Raw genomic sequence first — 22609 nt, 5'->3', positions numbered from 1 at the left:
TGTAATTTTAATTCTAGATTTAAATTAAAACTAATAACAGCTAAACACTTATAATTTGTTGTGAAAATATTGTGAATATATCACTTCTTTTATTATTATAGTTTTAAGATTCATATACTATTCATATAATTTTAACAACTTTTGTGCTTTGACTTTCACGTTTCTTTTTTTTTCTTTTTATTTTATTATTTTTATTTTTATTTTTTTTAGGAGCTGGTGGTGTCTTCTTCTTTATTATTATTATTATTATTTTTAGGAACTGGTGTCTTCTATTGATTTAACTTCTCTGACCCATCACGTGAGGACCAAAAGCAGTTTAGAACTTTACAATACTTACACTCCCTTATATACAATAGTTTATAACTTTATATTAATATTAGTATTTTAAAAAAAAAATTATTATTAAAAAAATGTTATATCAGTAACATTTTTACAATACTTACACAATAAATTGTAAGTAATAAGTTGATATAAGCTTTTATTGGTAAACTAAAATGTAATTTTAATTCTAGATTTAAATTAAAACTAATAACAACTAAATACTTATAATTTGTTGTGAAAATATTGTGAATATATCACTTCTTTTATTATTATAGTTTTAAGATTCATATACTATTGATATTGTTTTAACAACTTTTGTGCTTTTGACTTTCACGTTTCTTTTTTTATTTTTTTTTCTTTTTTTTAGGAACTGGTGGTGTCTTCTTCTTTATTGTTATTATTTTATTATTTTTATTTTTATTTTTTTAGGAACAGGTGGTGTCTTCTTCTTTATTATTATTATTATTTTTATTTTTTTTAGGAACTGGTGTCTTCTATTGATTTAACTTCTCTGACCCATCACGTGAGGACCAAAAGCAGTTTAGAACTTTACAATACTTACACTTCTTTAGAGCATCTACAACATTGGAGCTAAAAATTTAGCAATTTAGCCTCCACCAAAAGTTACTTTATCTATTTTACCTACACACATCTCAAGAAATGGATCTATTTTAAATTTTCAACACAATAAAATAATATAAATATCACAATAAAATAATATATCTACCACAATAAAATAATACATCTCACTACAATAAAAACAACACAATAAAAAGGTAATGTGAACACAAAATAAAAAATTAATTTTTTTTTAGCTCTCATGAACAGAGCACATGTAAAGATAGATGTGATCAGAAGAATGAATTTAAAAAAATATAGATTTAGCTTTCCATTCTGCATGTTTCTTTTTGGTGTTTTGGTAGAGCTAAAATAATTATATAATTTATTCATTTCATTAACTGCAAAGTCTTTCTTATATACAATAATTTATAACTTTATATTAATATTAATATTTTTTTAAAAAAATTATTATTAAAAAATGTTATATCCGTAATATTTTCACAATACTTACACAATAAATTGTAGATAATAAGTTGATATAAGCTGTTATTGGTAAACTAAAATGTAATTTTAATTCTAGATTTAAATTAAAACTAATAACAACTAAACATTATAATTTGTTGAGAAAATATTGTAAATATATTACTTCTTTTATTATTATAGTTTTAAGATTCATATACTATTTATATGGTTTTAACAAAATTTGTGCTTTGACTTTCACGTTTTTTTTTTTTTTTTTTTCCTCTTTTTTTCTCCTCCACACCTTTCCCTTATCTCTTCTTTACTTTTCTTTTTTCTTTTGTTGTCTGAACTTTGTTTCACTTTACTTTATTTCTTTTCATCTCTCCGTTTGCTCCTTTGAAGCTCTCTTCAGTCTTCACCTTCCTTTTTTCTTTTTCCTTTTTTCTTTTTTTCTTTTCATCTCTTCGTCTCCTCTGAAGCTATCTTCAGCTTCCTTTTTTCTTTTTCCTTTTTTCTTTTTTCTTTTCTTCTCTTCGTCTACTCCTCCACTGAAGCTCTCTTAATTTTTTTTTTTTCATTTTTTCTCTTCGTCTACTCCACTGAAGCTTCTTCACTTTCCTTTTTTCTTTTTTCTTTTCTTCTCTTTGTCTACTCCAGAGCATTGAAGAAGCTCTCTCTTTCTTTCTCTCTCTCACACAAACAAATTCTCTCTCATACATGCATAAGATCACAGGCAGAGAAGTTGAGATCAGCATTCTACATTTTTTTTTTGTTCTGGTTTGATTAGTTTTATTTTATTGTTCAGATTTCATTAGACTTATGAGAATGATTGTTTTTGTGCTTCAAATATTTCGATTGGGTTTTGTGTTTTGGTTTTGATTGTGGTATGTTTCAGTTTAATCCTTTCCAGTTTTTCAAATATTCAGATGTAGCTTACTTTTGTGATAATTATTTGGATTATAGGCAGTGATAATTATCTGGATTATTTGGATTAGAGTCTGCCGCATGAAGGATGGGTTCTATTACTTTTATTATTATTATTATTATTATTATTATTATTTATTTATTTATTGCTTTTGACTGCAATTTAGAAATATTTGAGAGAAAGGATTGTTTGTATTTGGAGGGAAAATGCGTATCAAAATTCTTTTTTGTATGTGCTTATCTTTTTCTTTTTTTTTTTTATTTATTTATTGCAGTTTAGGGATGTTTGAGAGAAATGATTGTTTGCATTTGGAGGGAAAATGGGTCAGGATTGTTTGTATTTGGAGGGAAAATGGGAAAAAAAAAAAACCAAACATAACGGAATTTGAAGTCCCATGATAAGCATGATCCCATGTCTTTCTCAGTCATTACCGCCAATTATATATATCACCCATCATCTCTCTCATTCTTTCTCACATACCCACTAAACCTGTAGATCCACTGCCGTTGTTCAGGTATTTTCTTTTTCTTTACTTCTGGTTTTGTTCTTAGTGTTTGTCATTAAATTAATAAATAATGGATTAATATGTCTTTGATAACTGAGAAATTTTCATTTTAAGAGAAAAATGGTAATCTAAAATCTTCCTTGCAGTCGGCTTTGGACCTTTGAACCCCTTCTTTGCAGTCGGCATTTTAACCTCCAGGTTTGGCATTTTAATTTCAAAATCTCTGTTTCTTTATCCCTGACAATAGCTTTTTAATTGACATCACTTGATCAACAATATAATATAATATCCAAATTCTAAATATTACTTTTTATTCTTACCAAAAATGATAATACCGAAAATGTTAATCGTGTGAACTTTTATTTAGTTGGCTCAATGATTAAAGAAAAATTTTGTCTAGTTCCTTTTCATGGGGATGGAAAAGTTCACTGGTAAAAGTTCTTTGGTCACTAAAAACAGTTCTAAACTTGTTTTGAAATTTCAAGATTTAGGGCCAAAGTCTTTTAGTGTATTGTTCCAAACTTTCATAGAAATAATGAATTGATTAGAATGTCTCTGTTTTTTTTCCCCATTTTTTCTTCTTTTTGTTTATTTAATTAACAATCTGTTTGTGTATCCATTTAACTTCTTTTGCTTTAAGTTCACTATGAATGACTTGCTTTTAGATAAGTGATATTTCGTTTAAGTTAATGGTTGTCATTTGCTTTAAATTCTTTTACTTTATCTTCTTTACAATGATTATTTTTCTTTGTCAATTATATTATTTGTTGTCTTCCTCTCTCTCTATCAATATATATTAGTTTTTGGCCCCCTTAAGAGAATGTCTCCACCTGATGGACCACCGCATGAGATGGTAGTCCTTACTGCATCTGGTGAGTGAAAATCTAATCTTTCATGTAGTTATCTTTGTTATTGTTTAGACTTTGAAAAAGTTGCTTTGCCAAAATGATATTGACAACTATCTTATTTTTCCTAATAGCACCTATGCCCAACAAACGGAAAAGAGGTAGAAATCTATGCACCAAGTTTAAAAAACTGAGGGAAAATGGACTTGTTCCAATAACCATCCCTCCTGGGGCCCAAGGACCTGTGGGCGAAAATGCTAGTGTGTTTACAAGAAGGGTGGGCTTCATCGTTCGTGAACATGCGAACCTTAGCTATCAATCTTGGTCTAAGGCCCCACAAGAACACCGACAAATGTTGAAGAATCGTTTGGTGGTAAGTTGTTACTACAAAGGCTATGGTATTTAAAATTTGTGTAAAAAAATGAATGATAACTGTTTTTTTAATTATTATGTTTTAGGCTGATTTCACGTTGGACCCAAATCGTGTTGAGGATAAGAAATGTATGGAGATTTCATTGTCTACTACCTATAATAATGTTCGGAGTAACTTTTACAAGGAGTTCTTGAAATTTAGTAAGGAGGAAGTGAGGGCCAATGTTCCACCAGATTTGACACAGGACAAATGGGATGCTTTATGTGATCTATATGAAACACCCACCTGGAAGGTAAATCTTGTTCATTCTAAAATGTTAATAATTTTCAATACAAGTATATTTTGATATTTTTTTTATTATGATTGTTAATTCTCTTCGTTTTAATTAACTTTTTTCTTTTTTATCTAATACTTGTTAGAAAAAGTCAGACAAGAATAAGCACAACAGAGGAAAGAACAATACTGGTCACACTTGTGGATCCAAATCATTTGTTGCTTACTATGAAGAGGTTGCAACAATTTAATTCTTTATTATTTATAATAATGCTAGTGTATACATGTTAATTTTATCTTTATTATGTGCAGAAGAAACAAGGTGGTAAAGAGATTGGAAAAGTGGATTTTTATAAGATGACCCGCACAAAGAAAGATGGTTCTTTTGTGACTACTACCAGTGAAGAAAATTACGTAATTAATATTCCAATTTGTATTCATATTTATGAAAGTTTCATTTTGATAATTTATAGAGTAAATCTTGAATTAATTGCATAAATTATTTAGTAAAATTTTATGTCACCTGTGCAGAATCTAATGAGAGAAAAAGTAGCTAATGAAGAGAACCAAAGCACTGAGGAGGAAATTTTTACAGAAGTGCTAGGGACAAGGCGAGGCTTTGTAAGAGGGATGGGAAAATTTGTGATTCCGACCCCAACCCCTTCTTCTCATTTGCGGTATGAGTCAAGCTTGAATATGGAGTTGGAAACCTGCAAGCAAGATTTGTCCAATACGATGCTGAAACTGTCTGATGCGGAGCAAAAACAGGGTGAGTCGGATCAAAAACTTGCTGAAACACAGAACCAAATGGCACAATTACAAAGTCAGGTAGAGGAACAACGTCAACAACTAGCTGCACTGATGGCAAGGTTTGGTAGCTAGTCTATAAGGTGATTAGTTTATTAGTATTTGAGACTTTGTTATTACTTTATGAAGACTTTGTTATTACTTTATTAGTATTTGAGACAATGGATTGGAATTTATTATTATTTGCAAGTTTGAGGCTTTATAGTCATACTCAGTGCACAAACCTTTCACTTTTGTGCCTTAGTTTACAAGGTAAAAGTATTTTGTAGATATGAGAAGTGGAGTTGAGAGGTTTTTGAAAGGGATTTTTGCATGCCTGCAGTTCACAATCATTTTAATGCCATCCCTAAGTTATAGGGAGTATTAATGTTCAACGGTGCATCATGCTTAAACTAGAAAACCTATCTACTTCCGATTACTGAATTTTATATTTTTGCTTAGATCTTCATGAGTATTTGTATATCCTGAATTGAAATTGAAACTAGTTGGTCAACAGCAAAATAGAAAGAAGTATTGAGATAGGTGGAGAAATTAATTGGAATGACACGTTCTACTTTGCTACTAGTTAAGATTTATTTTTTTAGAAAAATCAATATATTGATAGATTGCCACGTCATGTGGCCATGCAACCATTTTTTTACGGTCAAATATATGCACAAAACAGTGAAACACTATCTAATAGATGGTCACTTAATTAATATTTGCAGATTTCTTAAAAGGAAATATGTATAGTAAATATATAATTATGAGTTCTTGAAATTACTAAATAACTATTATAATGCCATCGAAGCAGGAATCACTCTTTTTATTTTTTTCAATTTTTTGTTAGACCAATCTAATTATTAAATCCATTGATAGAAGTATTGAAATTTGAAAGACTTAAAGGGAAAATAAGGAGGTATTTTTTAAAACTTTTGATTAGATTTTCTAATTATGATTAGCTTTGTTACTGATTACTAGGTTTCTTGTTGGGTACCAAATACAATATGATCGAGTATAGAGATGAATTATATTGCAGTAACTACAACTTTATGATTAGCTTTGGAAGCAATATTTATTTGTTTTATTTTGCTTCAAATTAAGAAAAGCTGAAAAGGCATATATTTGCTTTCCAGTGAACAAACTTAATAGCATTGTAATTTTCAGCCTTTGACGATAGTTGTTGAAGTTCGTATTTATATTTAGAACAACTTATTTACTTCTATTACAATTTCTGAACATTTAGATCAAGTGGATTGTGGTTCATTAGTATTGTTGGATGAAAATATTTTTATTTCTTCCAATGAAAATAAAAAAGGGTCTATTGTACTTGAAATAAATTAAAAATTGTCCAATGTGCTCTGTTCCATTAATATCTTATTATTGACAGGTAATGTCATTATGCCGAGCCACTTATTTGGGCAATCCCCTTTTCTTAATTTCTGTCATTAGTTTTAAGTTATAGGCTGAATCAAATTGAAACCGTCCGCTGTTTGATTAGAATATAGCAAGTGTGACAGAAATATACTACTTTTCAATTCCAAAAGCATAAACATTGCTAACTATGATTTTAGTATTTCATATTCCGTGTTAGAGTTGCCAAAAATTTTGTAGTTCAGCTGGCACTTTAAGATACTTGTAATAAAAATATCCTAGATTCAAATTCTCATGTTCTATATTCAATTACTGAATTATCAAAAAGAAAAACTAAGTTTCAAATTAAATTTTGGTCATAAACTACCACTTTAGTCTTGAAAATTTTGAAAATGATTTAAAAAGTACTCTTCTCATTAATGTTTTCCTTCTAGAATCAAGTGATTTAATTTGTAATTGATCTTTAATCCTCATACTTAATACAAGATCATCAAAGAGTTTGAAATTATGATGCAAATGTTGATACTTAAATAAGTAACTATTTAAATATGAATCTAATTCGAAAAGGGTAAGAACCCTGAAAATCATAGTTACTATGATGAAATGGCCGACTTAATTGTCCTTTGTTGTCTAATTTGTACATTTCTAACCTTTTTGTAAGACCCTGTTAGGGCTAAAAAGGACCTTTTTGTGATATTTCAAAAAGAAAGAGCCTTTCTAGTCATTTTGTCCTTGAAACTTGCCCAAAAGTTGTTAGCTGGAGGACCCCGATATATATATATTTTTTCTCATTAGAAAACAGGTGGAACATATATTTCGTCTTAAAAATAAAGTCAAAAACAATTACTGTTCGACCTCCTTAAGAATAATAATATTCAATCTAACTTAATGATAAAGCCTGAATATTGTAAAGTTAGCATTGACACAGGACAAGCAAGCCAAACTTTCATATATATATAAATATATATTCTCAATCAAAAAACCCGCTAATCAAAAAGATACAGCTATGCTTCTAAGCTATATGATAGGGTGGCCACTAGCTATATATATATATTCTCTAGAAGACTATGGTCTCAATCAAAAAACCCGCTAATCAAAAAGATACAGCTATACTTCTTAAGCTATATGATAGGGTAGCTCAACTAGTGGCCAAATTAGAATTTGATTTTTTAGACAAAATTAAGAACGGACCCACAGTCAAACACCTAACCCATAATCACACCCACTCTTTTTCTTCCTTCTCATTCTCACCAATGGCACCAAACCAACACACGGTCCCATCAAAAAAATATAAACCATCACACGGTGTTTTTTTTTTCTTTTTTCCTTTTTCCCTAATTTCTTTTAAAAATTTGACTACCACACTACTGTTTGTGCAGAGTTGAATTCAATTTTCTAGACTTCAAAGTCTAGAAGTGCTTTTAACCTGTGCACTCTGTCTCTGCTTAGCGTGCACACAACTTGTACAGCTTCGGAGCTCAGATCTTGAAGCTCGCTCCAAATGGCAACACTGATTCAAGCAACAGTGAGATTTTCGTGATTTTTGTTCTTTTGTACTATCGTTTCTCTGATTTTTAGGTATGGATCGGTCTCTGTAGCTCTTCTAAATTTTCAGTTACTGTTAGCTTTCGTAAAAATCGTATCAGTTCTTGCTATGTGAATCAAATTTGGCTTTGAATTCGTAGATGATGAAGTTTTTGAGTAAGAAATGAAGTGTTAGTTCTATTATCTAAAGCCTGTGATTGATCTATGTTCTTTTTAGTATAACTATTTTTGCTGTGTGTGTATATATATATATATATATTATTTACTTTTTATTTTTGGTTTTGATCTGCTGAAAGTGTATGTTTTTTTTTTCTTCCCCTCTTCTTGTCGTTTTGTTTTTTTGTTTTTGTTTGAGAAACCTCTTCTTGTCGTTTTGGGTTTCTCTTCTTATATCAAATTAAATCTACGTCGTTTTGGGTTTCTCTTGTTATATATCAAAACTACATCGTTCAAATTAAACCTACATCATTATGGGTTTCTGTTGTTATTTATCAAAACTACGTCGTCCTCTTTTCTTTCTTTCATTCGCTTCAACTGTTGTTGTTCTCCCAAGACAGACTCCTCTCTCTCTCTCTGTGACACGGACGCCGCTGCTTCTCCACCTCTCTCTTTATTTTGGGTATGTTCTCTTTTTTACTTAATTATGAGTTATTTCCCTCAGCTTCTTTGCCTTCAACCCTTGAATTCGTAATTGGGAAACATAATTGAGCATTGAGATTCAATTTTACTGTTGTACTTTGCAGGTTAGTGATTTGGGAAACATAATTGGGTTGCCGCTACAACGCGTGTAAAGGTTAGATATTCGTATTGTTTTTATCTCTGTAGTTATTTTGTGGTTGAAGGGAGTTCAATTACACTAGTTGGACTATCTTATATTTATTATTGCTTTTGATTTTGTTCCTGAAATATTGTCAAATATTTTTATATTTGTTTGTTTCTAATCCTAAAATTAACATAAAGTAGACCTAAAAGAGTTAATTGTGTTCCTAGTTTTTGAAGAACTACCTGTACTGTGTCCATATCTTTATCATACTTGTGTTCCATGTTTTGAGTTGGTGCTTTCTAGATGGAATGACTAAATGCATTTCATTAAACTGATCAAATACATGGGAAAAAGGCTTTGTTGAGGAAAATCTCATGCTCTCTGTTTGTTTCTAAATTGTTTAGTTGGTAGTCTCGGCTTAAAGTTTTGATGCATAAATGAGGCAGTTACTAAGAATTGGGTATGAGTTTTGGCTGTCACATTGTTTTGAAACCATTACGAACAGAGAACCAGATACGGTGATTTCGGTTTTGTGGTCGGATTAGAGTTTGATCAATGGTTGTATCATCTCATAAATAAATAAATAAATCTAATTAGATATGTGTTTCTCAATTTATTATCTTGTGAGCCCAAATATTTTTAGAGATTCTTTTCCATTTTGATCTGAGGAGAGGGATTTATAAAGACTTTTTAGTCATTGTTATGTAAATTACCAGTGTGGGACTTTTACACCTTAAGAATGAAAGGTAAAAGAGAAGAGGGCTTATTTTTTTAATTGATTTTATTTCTGAAGAAAATTGGGTTATGCTTGGTAAGTAGTTCACTTCTTTTATATTTACAAATTATGATAGAGACATCATAATAGAGAACTTGTTTAACTCATCAACCCACTGCATCTCAAGTAAGAATGTGTTTATTGAAATTATGATAGGGACATCAAGATGGATAAAGGTTGGATGCATGAAACTGATAGAACTAGTACACGATATAGTGAAGGTGTGAAGCAGTTCATTAACATGGCACGTGGTCATGCGGATCGAGTTGGTAGGATTAAGTGTCCATGTCGTAAATGCACAAATCGGTATTATCACCATATAGACGCGGTAGAGACTCATTTGATTGTGAATAGATTTGATTTGAATTACACCGAATGGATATTTCATGGGGAAGAAGATCCATTTTTTAAACATGTGCAAGCTGAGCATAATGATGATAATTCACAAGCAGAGGACATTGATGACGTTGGGGAAATGTTAGATGACATTTATAGGGGGACATTTCCAGATGCAAATATAGGTGAATCCTCCACTTCTCCAGGTTCATCAAACAATGATTACAAAGCAAGACCCTTTGATCAGTTGTGGGAAGATGCCCAACGTGAGCTTTATCCAGGTTGCAAGAAGTTTTCTAAACTCTCTTTTTGTATGAAGCTGCTTCATATAAAGACACTTTGCAATTGGAGTGATAAGTCGTTTGATTTGATGATTGACTTGATAAAGCAAGCGCTCCCAGATGGGGAGTCATTACCAAAATCGTATTATGAAGCAAAGCAGTTTAGGCGAGACTTGGGTTTTAGCTATGAGTTGATACATGTATGCAAAAAAGGCTGTACACTTTTTTGGAAGGAACATGCCGATAAAGAAGAATGCCCAAAATGTCATACTTCAAGATGGAAAAATGACAACGGTAAAGGTAAAAAAATTCCTTGGAAGGTCTTAAGGTATTTCCCAATTAAACCAAGGTTGCAACGATTATTTATGTCGAAAGATATAGCTAAAGACATGAGGTGGCACAAAGATGAGCGACTTGAAGATGGAGATTACCTTAGACATCCCGCCGATTCAATAGTGTGGAAAGAGTTTGATAAAAAACATGCTTGGTTTGCTGCAGATTCTCGCAATGTGCGACTTGGTTTAGCAAGCGATGGGTTCAATCCATTTGGTAACATGAGTACATCATATAGCATGTGGCCAGTAGTACTTATGCCGTATAATTTACCTCCATGGAGGTGTATGAAGGATCCGTATATGATTTTGTCCTTACTTATTCCTGGACGTAAGGCACCTGGAAACAAAATTGATGTGTATTTGCGGCCGTTGGTAGATGATTTAAAAGAATTATGGAATGAAGGCATCAAGACGTATGACGCATCAATGCAACATTCATTTAAGTTGCATGCATCATTATTATGGACTATTAATGATTTTCCTGCATATGCAAACTTATCTGGGTGGTCTACTAAGGGAAAGTTAGCATGTCCCATATGTAACGAGAATACAGAGTCGAGTTATTTGAAGTCTAGTCACAAATTGTGTTACATGGGTCATCGTCGATTCTTACCTCAGGAGCATAATTGGCGCAAAAAAAAAGAATTTTTTGATGGAACTGAAGAGCATAGGATAGCCCCTAATGAATTATCAGGAGATCAACTGTTACAACAACTAATGAATGTTCCAGAAGTGCAATTTGGAAATGATGAAGCTACAAGAAAAAGAAAGCGCACGAAGATCGAGTTGAATTGGACAAAGAAAAGTATTTTTTTTGAGTTACCTTACTGGTCAACATTGAAACTGAGACATAACTTAGATGTCATGCATATTGAGAAGAATATATGTGACAGTGTCTTAGGTACACTGATGAATGATCGTGGGAAAGGGAAAAATAAAGACACTTCTAATGCACGAAAGGATTTAGAAGATATGGGCATACGTAAAGATTTGCACTTACAGAAAATTGGTACATCTACGAAAATGCCACAAGCAAAGTATACATTGACAAAAGCTGAGAATACAAGATTCTGTGATTGGCTGAAAAATGTTAAGTTTCCTGATGGGTATGCATCTAACATTAGTAGATGCGTGAACACCAATGAGGGTACAATTTCAGGATTGAAAAGCCATGATCTTCATGTACTCTTACAACGATTACTTCCTGTTGCAGTTCGTGGATATTTCAATGATAATATACGTACAACATTGATTGAATTGTGTTTATTTTTTAAGGACTTGTGTTCACGAACAATAAAGTTAAATGTCTTAAATCAAATGAAGGAAGACATTGTTGTGATTTTATGCAAAATGGAAATGATATTTCCACCTGCTTTTTTTGATATAATGGTACATCTAGCTCTTCATTTACCTCGAGAGGTAGAGCTTGCAGGTCCTGTTCAATTTCGTTGGATGTATCCAATTGAAAGGTTTCTTGGTAAATTAAAGCGGTTTGTGCGAAATAGAGCACGCCCAGAAGGATCAATTGCTGAGGGATATTTATCTATTGAATGTTTGACATTCTGTTCTATGTATCTTCATGAGATTGAGACAGTATGGAGTTGTGAGGAGCGAACAGCGACTGGTGCCAGGGGGAAAGGGATGTAGGCTTGTCTGTTTTTTCACAACCAGTACGTCCTTTAGGAGCACCAAAATATGTAAGACTTGATGATACGCGTCTCACACGGGCTCGATGGTATGTGCTTAGCAATTGTTCAGAAATTGATTCGTACAAAACGTAAGTGTTTCATTGATTTTTTTTTTCTTTCAATTTACATGTTACTTAGTAATAAAATGAAGTGCTTATATGTTTTTATTATGTAGTAAGCGTTATACGAAGATCCGGTGATTTTTTTTAAAGAAAATTTTCATGTTACTCAAAAAAAAAATGAAGTGTTTTTATGTATTTATAATGTAGTGAGCATTATTTGGAGATCCAGGAGAAGGCATCATTGACATTGATCATAAGCATGAAGTTGAATTCGAAAATTGGTTCCACAATCGTGTATGTGGGAGTAATGCAACAAATGTGTCAAAAGAATTATATAGTCTTGCATGCGGATCTGATGCTCTAGTTGCCATTTACCAAGGTTGCATTGTGAATGGTGTTAGGTTCCACACAAAAGACCGTGAACATACTCGTCGTACTCAAAATAGCGGAGTCTTTGTTTCGGGTGAAGATGGTGGAACAAAACTCGACTACTATGGTGAGTTGAAGAATGTTTTGGAGCTAACCTACTTGGGCAATAATCATGTATATTTATTTGAGTGTGATTGGTGGGATACTAGGGATGGAACAGGAATGCAAAGGGATGAGCATTTTACAAGTGTAAATACATCTCGTACATGGTATCATTCTGACCCATTTATCCTAGCATGCCAAGCTTCACAAGTTTTTTACTTGAATGATACTAAATTGGGTAGTAGTTGGCGCGTGGTGCAACATATGACGCAAAGAAACATGTATGATATTCCCATAGGCACGAGAGTATGTGCATGAAGAAAATGAAGAAGATAATGGTGATGCGGTATACCAAGAAAGTGAATGTATTGGGGTTAAAGCAACAGTTCAACAAGAAAATGATGAAGACTCAACTTTGTTACATAGAGATGATGTGCCAGCAATAGATTTGGGGGACTTAATTCCCGTTGATAATGTATATGTGCAACTTGATGAAAGTATGTTCATCAATGATGACTTGTCTAATGAGGAATGGGATACGATTTCTAACAATGAAGAAGAAACATATAGTGATGACGATGTTTCAAGCTCAGATCAGGAAAAAGATTTATCTAGCGATGATGAATCTAGTGGAGATCTTGGGGATGAAGATTAAGTTGAGTTTTGAAGCAGGTTAAGTTTTGTTAAGTACATAAAGCTTTCATATCTTCTTAGCTATGGTTTTTTTGAAAAATAAAAATGTTAAAATTTTACTTGGATGTTAAAACTATTTTGTTCACAATTTTGTCATTTACTTTAGTTCACCTTTACATTGGTTTATTCTTTTTATTTCAGGTTAAAATGTCACATGCCTTGGGCTATTGATGATGTTGAGAGGTGATACTTTTCATTGCAAACTTGGTTGAATATCTTCTTGAGGAATTTGTCATTATTTTATTATTATTTGAGAGGGTAGATTTGAATTTAAATTATGTATATGATATAGAACTTGAGTATTGTTTTTCCTTATTAGTAGCTATTGATTGAGTAGTTGTTATGCTTATACGAGTATTTGTCATTGGAAATTTGTGATGTGTGGAATTGTGGTTTATTAAAGTCGGATTATTATGGTAGTGACTTGATTGTTCTTATCATGAGTTCCTCTTTTTTGCCCCAATTTAAAACTCCTATTTATAACGTGCAAATAACACTTTGTCTTCTACATCATGGCAATCCATTTAGCATTCACAAATGGCTAGCATGTGATCCTTGTAGAAGATCCAGCTGCTTGACCCACTCATGCTGTGAAACTTCCTAATTCATCTGCAAAATATACTACACAATTTTCTGGTATTAAAGCACATTGTTTATGTGTCATTGTACATTTTGACAAGTGCCTGAACTTTTGGAACTCATTGTTGTGTTTGTTTGTTTGGATAGGGGATTAAGAATGAGAAACTTAAGTTGGAACATGTTTAGCTTTCAGAGGAGAATAGTGGGTTATGTGTGTAGAATCAAAAATTGGTTGAAGAGGTTTTCTAAGCAAGACAACTAGCTTCTGCTTGCTATTGTGGAGTTGAACAATTTGGTTGGTGAAGTGTCAAAGCCCTCCAACATTTCGGTTTCGAGTCTCCTGGTCTTCAAAGGCTGTGAGTAGTCTCCCTTTCTTTTCCCTCCTTTTGTGTTTACTTCTATAATTCAATGTTATTGTAAATTATTTCGTATAAATCTAAAATTTTAAAGGTGTCATTGGATGCCATTTCCTTGTAAAACTATGAAGAATCCTGACATATTCTTGTTTATTAGGATGCTTACCATTTACTTCTATGTTGCCCCTAATTTTCTTACACTTACAAATTAAACATCGCATCCAAATTTCTATTTCTCATTTTTTATTTGCCTCCAAGTCATTTGCTGAAGAGTTAATCTCTGTTGGGTCTTGTTTTGAAGGTTATGTTGAAAGTACCAGTGGTGGCTCATCTTGAAGGCATAAACGTGATCAATAAAAAGCACAATCTCACTCTTTTGTTCAACTTGTAAGTCCAAGGGGTTTACCAAACACTGCGAAAGAAACAATGTTTTTATTTTTATTTTTTATTGAAGAAGAAACTAAACTCAAAGTCTGACACTGAAACTTTGGGGAGTGTCAAAGTTCACATATTTCCTGGTTGTGTTAAATTGAGGTACTTTTGGTAATCTCTCTTTATTATACCTTCTGACTATTCCTTAATTTTGGTAAACAAGTTGTGAGTTTCATGGGTTTTGAATGATTTTGGAGTTTTTGTGTGGTTTGGGTGTAACTAATTGGTGAATTGTAAAAGGGGTCTTAATTTAATTTGAGTTATGGAGTACTTTTTAAAAGGAGACTAGTTTGGAAATACTGAGAAATTGGATAGGGAATTTTGTCTTGTTCATTGTTGGCTCTTGTTTTGTGATTTGTTCATTGCAACAAGCTTCAGCTTGGTTGCATATCTTCATGAGGAATTCGTTATCATTTGATTAGTATTTGAGTGAATAGATTGGAGCTTTTATTATGTATATGATATTGAACTTGGGTATTATTTTCCTTTATTAGTAGTTATTGATTGAGCAGGTGTTATGCTTATATGAGTATTTGTGATTGAAATTTTTTTATGTGCATAGGATTGTGCTTTGTTATTTCCCAACAGGTACCCATGTAAAATTCAGAATGTAAATTTTAAAGAAAAATAAAAAAAATGTAAAATATTATTAGCGACGACAGTGTCATCGCTAATATTTTATCATATCATTAGTGACAACAAACAATATCATCGCTAATATGCAATTTTTAGTGATGACATGTTTGTGGTCACTTATATATCATTATCTGTGACGACAGCAAGTGTCCTCGCTAGTAATGACATATTAGCAACAACAAGAATTTCGTCGTTAATAATAATCTAATGGCGACGACAAAAAAATTCATCACTACTAATTAAACTAGTAGCGATGACATTTCGTCTTGAGATCTCGAGTTATTTATGACGACAATTGCTACTATTAGCAACGACTTTGTCGTCATTAATAGTATTGTATTTGTGACGAGATTAATATCGTCACAAAAAATCTTTTTTGTTACCACTTTTGTTTAACGAAAATTAGCGACGACATTTTTTGTCGCTAATATAATTAGCGACGATATTTAATGCATTAGCGACGACTATATGCCGTCGCTAAAGACCAAATTTCTTGTAGTGTACCTTATTCGATCAAAAGAAAAAGATTGAGAACTTTTCTCACTCTCTTTATTGAGAAAAAGATTCTCTACAATTACAAAGCGACTCCTATATATGATAGATCATCAAATCATATCATAGAGGGGATTATTAAAAAAATAGTGTTAACAAGTGCTTCTAATGCAATTATTAATAAATCATTCTAGAAAAGTTTTTGACTCTATTTTTATGAAAAAAAAAAAGAATAATTATCAAAATATTAATTTTTTTATATTAAAATTTTCTTAAAATAATTTATTAACAAATGAGTAAGTGTGTAACATTTTTCTTATCACTATAATAAAATGTATTTTCAGTGACGAAACAATTCGTCACTAAAAGTCCAGTTTTTTGTCACTAAGAACCTTTAGTGACGAAACTCATTTTGTCGCTGAAACCCCGTCACTAAAAGTCCTGGTGACGAAAAATTTCGTCACTAAAAGTCTGATTTGATTTTTTTTTTTTTAAACTTTTAGAGACGAAAACTTTTCGTCACTAAATATTTTCCTCGCTAAAAACACCATTCAGTAACGAAAATATTTCGTCACTAAAAACAATTTAGTTTATTAAATCATATGTAGTGATGAATAATTTCGTCACTAAAACTATTTTTGGGTACATATAGTGACAAAAAAATTCGTCACTAAAACTATTTTAAAAAAAATCCATGCACATATAGTGACGAAAATTTTCGTCACTAAAACCATTTCTTACAAAATTTTGCTACATTTTGTGACGAAATATTTCATCACTAAAACTTATTTTCTGATTTATTTTTTTCATGGCTTTGATATTAACCTGTAACCTGTTATTACATTACTAAAACTTTACATTTGAATAATACATTTATTTAAATAACACATTTATAAAAAAAAAATCCATACATTCTACACGTAAAAAATAAAACAAGTACCTCATTCAAACCCCTTATAAAAAAAAAAGTCCCAGAAATCTTTACTGTACATCATCGGTATTACATGTGCTGTGAGAGGATGAAAATTGAAAAGGCATGTCTTGACTCTTTGTCTTTGTTTGACTCTTTGTAAGTCTAGTCCTACATACAAGGAAGACAGACAAAAGAAGATTCCTTAATAATTTGTCCTTCTCGATTATCTTATAAAGGGCGTGCCAGACTAGGCTGACTCCACTGCGGTACTAGCTAGTGTAAGATTATCCACAGCAATGGAGTTAAAAATTTAACTTTTTAGTTCCACAAAAAGTTACTTTATTTATTTTACCTACACATTTTACAAAACATATTGCTGCAGCGGATCTATTTTAACTTTCAATACAATAAAATAATATAAACCTCACAATAAAATAATATATTCACTACAATAAAATAATATATTTACTATAATAAAATAATATATTCATTACAATAAACAACAATCACAACCAACCGCAACTGCTATCATTACCACTATCGCCGCCGCCACCGACTCTTCCACCGCCACCGCAATCGCTACCGCCGCCCACTGTCACCGCCACCACCGACTCTTCCACCGCCACCGCCGCCACGTAATAGAATAATATATTCTCTACAATAAACAACAATCACAGCCACTACCATCACCACTGTCACTACCACCACCGCCATTGCAACTGCCACTACCACTGCAACCGCCACTATCAAAAAAATTATTTTTTTCTCACCAATATTAAATAGTAATAATCTACCACTTAAAATTTATTGCAAAAATATTATGGAACATTTCTTAATTTTAATTTCTTATTATTCTTTATTTTATTTTTCTTATTTATCTTATTTGTTGGTTTCATCCAAATACACTTTTTTTTTTCCTCTTTGTTTTTCTCCTCCACACACGTACTCCTCTTAATCTCTTCCACCCTCAGCCACACCTTTTAACTTTCAACCCTTTCTTTTTCTTTTCATTGTTTTATCTTTTGTTACTTTTTCTCCTCATCTCCTTCTCCATTATTCAATAACCTCCCATCTCCACCGCTTCATTTCTTCAATCTTCTGTACTTTTCTTTCCATGGCTAGCTTGAGCTTCATCATTATTTAAGTTTCTTTAAGTTTCTTCTGTACTTTTCTTTCCGATGTTTGCTTCTTCTTTTTTTTTTTTTTGTTGAGAGTTTGAGCTAATCGGCGGTCAAACTCAACCAAAAACCCAGATCAAACTCAGAAGGATCGGCGGCATGGGTCTAAGCTAATCGGCGGCTTGGAACGGCGTGGGTCTAAGCTAATCGGTGGCGGCGACGTTGACGACGAGTCAGTCCGGCGGCGATAAACACAGTGAGGAGACCGGAGTTGAGAGAGTGAGCTTGAGGGAGAGAGAGATGAGATGAAAGTGAATGAGAGACAGAGAGAGGCGCGGTGATAAAAGAAAGGAAAAAAAAATGGAGCAAAAACCCAGAAGGATCGGCGGTGAGCTCAGAAGGATCGGCGGTTAAACTCAACCAAAAACCCAGATCAAACTCAGAAGGATCGGCGGCATGGGTCTGAGCTAATCGACGGCTTGGAACGGCGTGGGTCTGAGCTAATCGGTGGCGGCGACGTTGACAATGAGTTAGTCCGGCGGCGGTAAACACAGTGAGGAGACCGGAGTTGAGAGAGTGAGCTCGAGAGAGAGAGAGAGATGAGATGAAAGTGAATGAGAGACAGAGAGAGGCACGGTGATAAAAGAAAGAAAAAAAAATTGAGCAAGTGGTATTATTTTATTCTTCAACTGGTATAAATTTTTTTTTTTTATTTTTTTTTTAGCTTTGAGCTACAATGCACATGTAGAGATACATGTGTACTGTAGCTCAAAGCTAAAAAAAAATACCTATACCTCCAATGCTGGAAGGTCATTTCTTATGTTTTGGTGGAGCTAAAATAGCTATTTAACTATTTAGCTCCACTGCTGCAAATGCTCTTAATATGGTAGAATGTTATGGTTAATCCTTTAAAAAAAAAAAAAAACTTTATTGACATGTTTTTTTTAAAGCATATATCAGCAAACTATTTAGAATTTATGTTTATAAATTTTTTTTTTAAATTACTAATTTCTTAGACAATTTTTTCAATTTTTATTAATATATTTTTAAAAATAAATAATTAATATACGTCATAAAACATATGTTAACCAAACGCAAGACATAAGGGCGATCGACTATCCTACATGTGGTGTTTCTATCAAATCATTGTGATAGAATGTTAGGTGGTCGAGTACTTTTCTTCTTTGTTTTTTTTCATTGATTGTGGCCCGATGTGTTCTGAATTCATAAAATGGACATAGAATTGTAAACTTCATTGAGTCTAAAATTTATTTTTCAAATTGAGTGTTGACTTCTCCAAAAAGAAATGCAGAAAAGTATGTGGCTCCAAACGGAAGAAAATCCATTTGGCCATACATTAATAGTTTTTACTTGGGGCTTCGCCTAGGCTATAAATATACCCAGACAGCCTCCCATTCCTCCATACACTTAATTTTCTCTCTTCCATTTCCAAACCATCAAACAGGAACTCCATGGAAAACCCAGCCAATCAGACACAGCACAACCGTGGGCCTAACAATGCCCGCCGCACTGGTTCAACTTTACCAGAGACTTAAAACACCATGAGGGCTGGGGCTCAGCAGAGTAGGGGTAACATTGATGCTAAAGGGGACAATGTCAGGTCTCAATTTAGTGTCCCTGATCTTAATTTCCCACCAATACTGTTTGAATGTGTCGTTTGCCAAACATCTTTCAAATCGGGAAAAGCTTTAGATGGCCACCTTAAGAAGCATCGAAACCGTCCATGGGTAGGGAGATATCCTACTTCAACTGTGGTGAGTTTTAATCTGAATGAGATCCCAAAGAATGAGGATTAGTGAAATTTGAGCTAATGTTATATGCTGCCGCTTTTGGGTCACAGTACTCGATTTGGCTTGTTTTCAGTATGCTATGTGTGGTAAAGACTTAAATAGTCTTAATAAAGTTCAGCCGTGTTATCTCGTCCTTTATTAGGATAGTTATGATTTAATCCTTCTTTTACTATCTAGTTTTTAAGTTAAAAAGAATTCCATGCGCACAAAAAGACGATGTATTTGTTTCTTATTAAATGTTTGTAATTTTTTTTTTTGAGGAAAATTTAATATTTGTATTAGTTCTCCCCAAGGATGGTTATAGTATATTTTGTATTGTATCTCTAAAGGTTGTGGGCCATTGACCAGAAAAGACCTTAAGATATATATATATATATATATATATATATATATATATATATATATATATATATATATATATAAAAGATTCAGGAAACAAAGAGTGAGGGATGACAATGAGGCTAGGGTATTCCTAAAAGAAAAAATTACTAGGAGGTTTGTATGTACGTAAAACCCATACCCATTTTATCATAATAACGAAAATAAATCCAAATTCAGGCAACTATATATGACCATAGGTTAGAATCAACTACTCAATTTTTTCTGCAGGTCGAACAAATTAAAATTTTGAGTTGGCTAGGATAGAGGCTGCAGAAGCTGTGGAGAAGTTCAAGAAATCTGATGAGTACACTGATAAGCCATCAGTGGCGACTCTAGGAATTTTGTCCAGGGTGTTCCTATTTTATTTTGAAAAAATTTCGGGTCATTTCGGTCTATTTCGGGTATTTCGGAAAATACTGGCCGAAATTCAAGATTTGGCCGGCATGGAGTTTGTGCTTAAAAAAAAAAATCTTAAAACCAAAACAAATTTGCATTCTGTACACTGAAAAACCTCAAAAGGAAAAAAAAAATGAAAAGAAAAGAAATGAACAAAGGTACCTATACAATAAACTATAAGTTCATTTGAAATATTATTAAAATTATTAATTATTGTTGTTTAGTTCTTTCATTAATTTGTTTGTATTTTATAAACTATAATTTGTTGTATTATTGTTTCATTAATTATTAAATTATTAATTGTTGTTTAGCCTAACATAATTTAATTTGTTTGTCTTTTATAATGTATTGGTTAATTAAATTATTATGTATTATTTATTAATCATTAAGAAAATTTCCCCAATCACAAAAGCCAACTGCCAATCAAAAAATTTCACAATCACAATTTTACAAATCACAATAACACTAAAAGACAATATATATCCAACCAACAAGTCACCAACACCAACACACACCAACCAACGAATAAGAATCATAAGATAAAGCCAAAATGCCAAATTCGAAAAGTGAAAAAATTAATAAAGTTATACTTTTCACCGAGTGCTTCAGCCTTCAGCCAATCACAATTCACTAACTAGTTCAAATAAAGTTAATAAAGAGAGAGAGAGAGAGCCATAAGTCATAAATAACCCATTCATTATTTCATTTCCTATTTCATTTCACTGATTTCAGATTTGAGATAAAAGAAAGTGAGAAACTGAGAGAGAGTTAGAGAGAAAAAGAGAGAGAAATACTTGTGTGACGGTGGCAATGTGCGACGGCGACTGGAACTGCGATTGCAATGATGTGGACGGTGGACCGATCTCTGTCTCCAATGTGATGAGCGATGCGCGACTGGAGCGACGATGTCCGACTGGAGCAACGGTGACGATGAGCGATGATGTCCGACTGGAGCAACGGTGACGATGAGCGACGATGTCCGACTGGAGCAACGGCGATGATGTCCGATCTAACTTCTAAGGGGAGGCCGGAGGCGCTGTTTCTCTATTTTTACTTTTTAGGTTTGCTTTAGCTTACTTTTTTGAGAAAAACTCTAGTGATATTTTTTTTTTGTTGAGAAAAGCTCTAGTGATTTTTGATGTACTTACTACTGATTTCACTGATTTGAGGTTTCTGGTTTGTATATGGGTTTTTTTTTTAGAAACCGTGGGTTTGCTTCCTCTGTCATTTGTTGGGCTTGCCGTGGGCTTGATGTTAGGCTTGCCGTGATGCCGTCCGTTGTTTTTTGCTCTTACAAATATATATATATATATATATATATTGCTTTGTTACAAATTTTTTGTTTTTTTTTGGCCTTTTTTTTTTTTTGTTTGCTTAAAAGTAGAACAAATAATTTTTTTGAGGGTATTCCTAATTTTTACTGAGGGTGTTCCTATTTTTTTTTTTAAGGGTAAAAAAAATTATATATATATATATATTTCAAATCAGGGTGTTCCTGAGAACACCTTGACCATAACGTGGCGTCGCCACTGTAAGCCATTGCTTCAATATGTTGATGGCTTTGAGCTTGTCCAAACAATTATTTGGTAGCTTTTCATATTTTTCATAAAATTTGTATTAAAAATTTCATAAAATAATTTATTAACAATTACCCTAAGTGCAGTTATATGTTCCAAAATATGTGTTTGCTTCTTTAGTGATCTCATGTAGTTACATAGCATTAAGAGGAACAACTGTCTTTTGGGAGTTTGTACCATATCAGGCATTGGCAGTTCCTGTTATAAAAGGGGGAAGAGTGTACTGTACTGTAGGAGCAACGCTCCCTCTCATACATGAGGGGTGGGCATTGCTTGGAGTACCAATAATGTATACATTTTAGCAACAAGTTTTAGCTAATTATAAAATGCTCTCCTATCCTCAATCTCGCAACCACTCATACACTCTCACATTCACGCATACACTTCCAAGTTTCCTTTCTTTCTTCTTCTTCAAAAAAAAAGTTCATCTCTTTTTACAAACGATTAAAAAAACAAAATAAAATAAATACAAAAATGTAAGAGGTAAAATTGTCAAACTAAAAAAAAAAAACCCTTAAATTTACGTTCATATCCCATGATTTAT

The 22609-nt window shown here is 32.5% G+C and overlaps 2 protein-coding genes across 11 annotated transcripts; both read left to right on the top strand.

The window, feature by feature from the left end:
* The first annotated feature begins 1712 nt into the window (after positions 1–1712).
* LOC142632289 (uncharacterized) lies at positions 1713–5280 on the top strand. Of its 2 annotated transcripts, XM_075806726.1 has the most exons (8): positions 1713–2783; positions 2921–2972; positions 3575–3646; positions 3754–3992; positions 4078–4284; positions 4412–4501; positions 4578–4679; positions 4797–5280. In XM_075806726.1, the coding sequence occupies exons 3-8, from the start codon at positions 3595–3597 to the stop codon at positions 5145–5147; spliced, it is 1041 nt and encodes a 346-aa protein (XP_075662841.1). In that variant the 5' UTR covers positions 1713–2783; positions 2921–2972; positions 3575–3594; the 3' UTR covers positions 5148–5280. The 2 variants fall into 2 exon arrangements, with proteins under 2 accessions (XP_075662841.1, XP_075662842.1); XM_075806727.1 differs by lacking the exons at positions 1713–2783; positions 2921–2972 and having other exon boundaries at positions 3458–3646.
* A 2455-nt stretch (positions 5281–7735) lies between these two features.
* On the top strand, positions 7736–15248 carry LOC142630653 (uncharacterized). Of its 9 annotated transcripts, XR_012843389.1 has the most exons (7): positions 7784–8003; positions 8528–8589; positions 8714–8763; positions 13516–13557; positions 13903–14010; positions 14101–14309; positions 14611–15248. XR_012843389.1 is itself a non-coding variant. In XM_075804681.1 (3 exons), the coding sequence occupies exon 3, from the start codon at positions 9675–9677 to the stop codon at positions 12105–12107; it is 2433 nt and encodes an 810-aa protein (XP_075660796.1). In that variant the 5' UTR covers positions 8488–8589; positions 8714–8763; positions 9665–9674; the 3' UTR covers positions 12108–12282. The 9 variants fall into 9 exon arrangements, 1 of the variants encoding a protein (XP_075660796.1); XR_012843387.1 differs by lacking the exon at positions 13903–14010 and having other exon boundaries at positions 7787–8003; positions 14611–15247; XR_012843383.1 differs by lacking the exons at positions 13516–13557; positions 13903–14010; positions 14101–14309; positions 14611–15248 and adding exons at positions 9665–12237; positions 12418–12441 and having other exon boundaries at positions 7736–7950.
* The last annotated feature ends 7361 nt before the right edge of the window (positions 15249–22609 follow it).

The sequence above is a fragment of the Castanea sativa genome, chromosome 4, assembly GCF_040712315.1.
Source record: "Castanea sativa cultivar Marrone di Chiusa Pesio chromosome 4, ASM4071231v1".
Taxonomy (NCBI): domain Eukaryota; kingdom Viridiplantae; phylum Streptophyta; class Magnoliopsida; order Fagales; family Fagaceae; genus Castanea; species Castanea sativa.
Note: the sequence above shows the minus strand (reverse complement) of the source record. Positions and strands in the feature narration are given on the sequence as shown.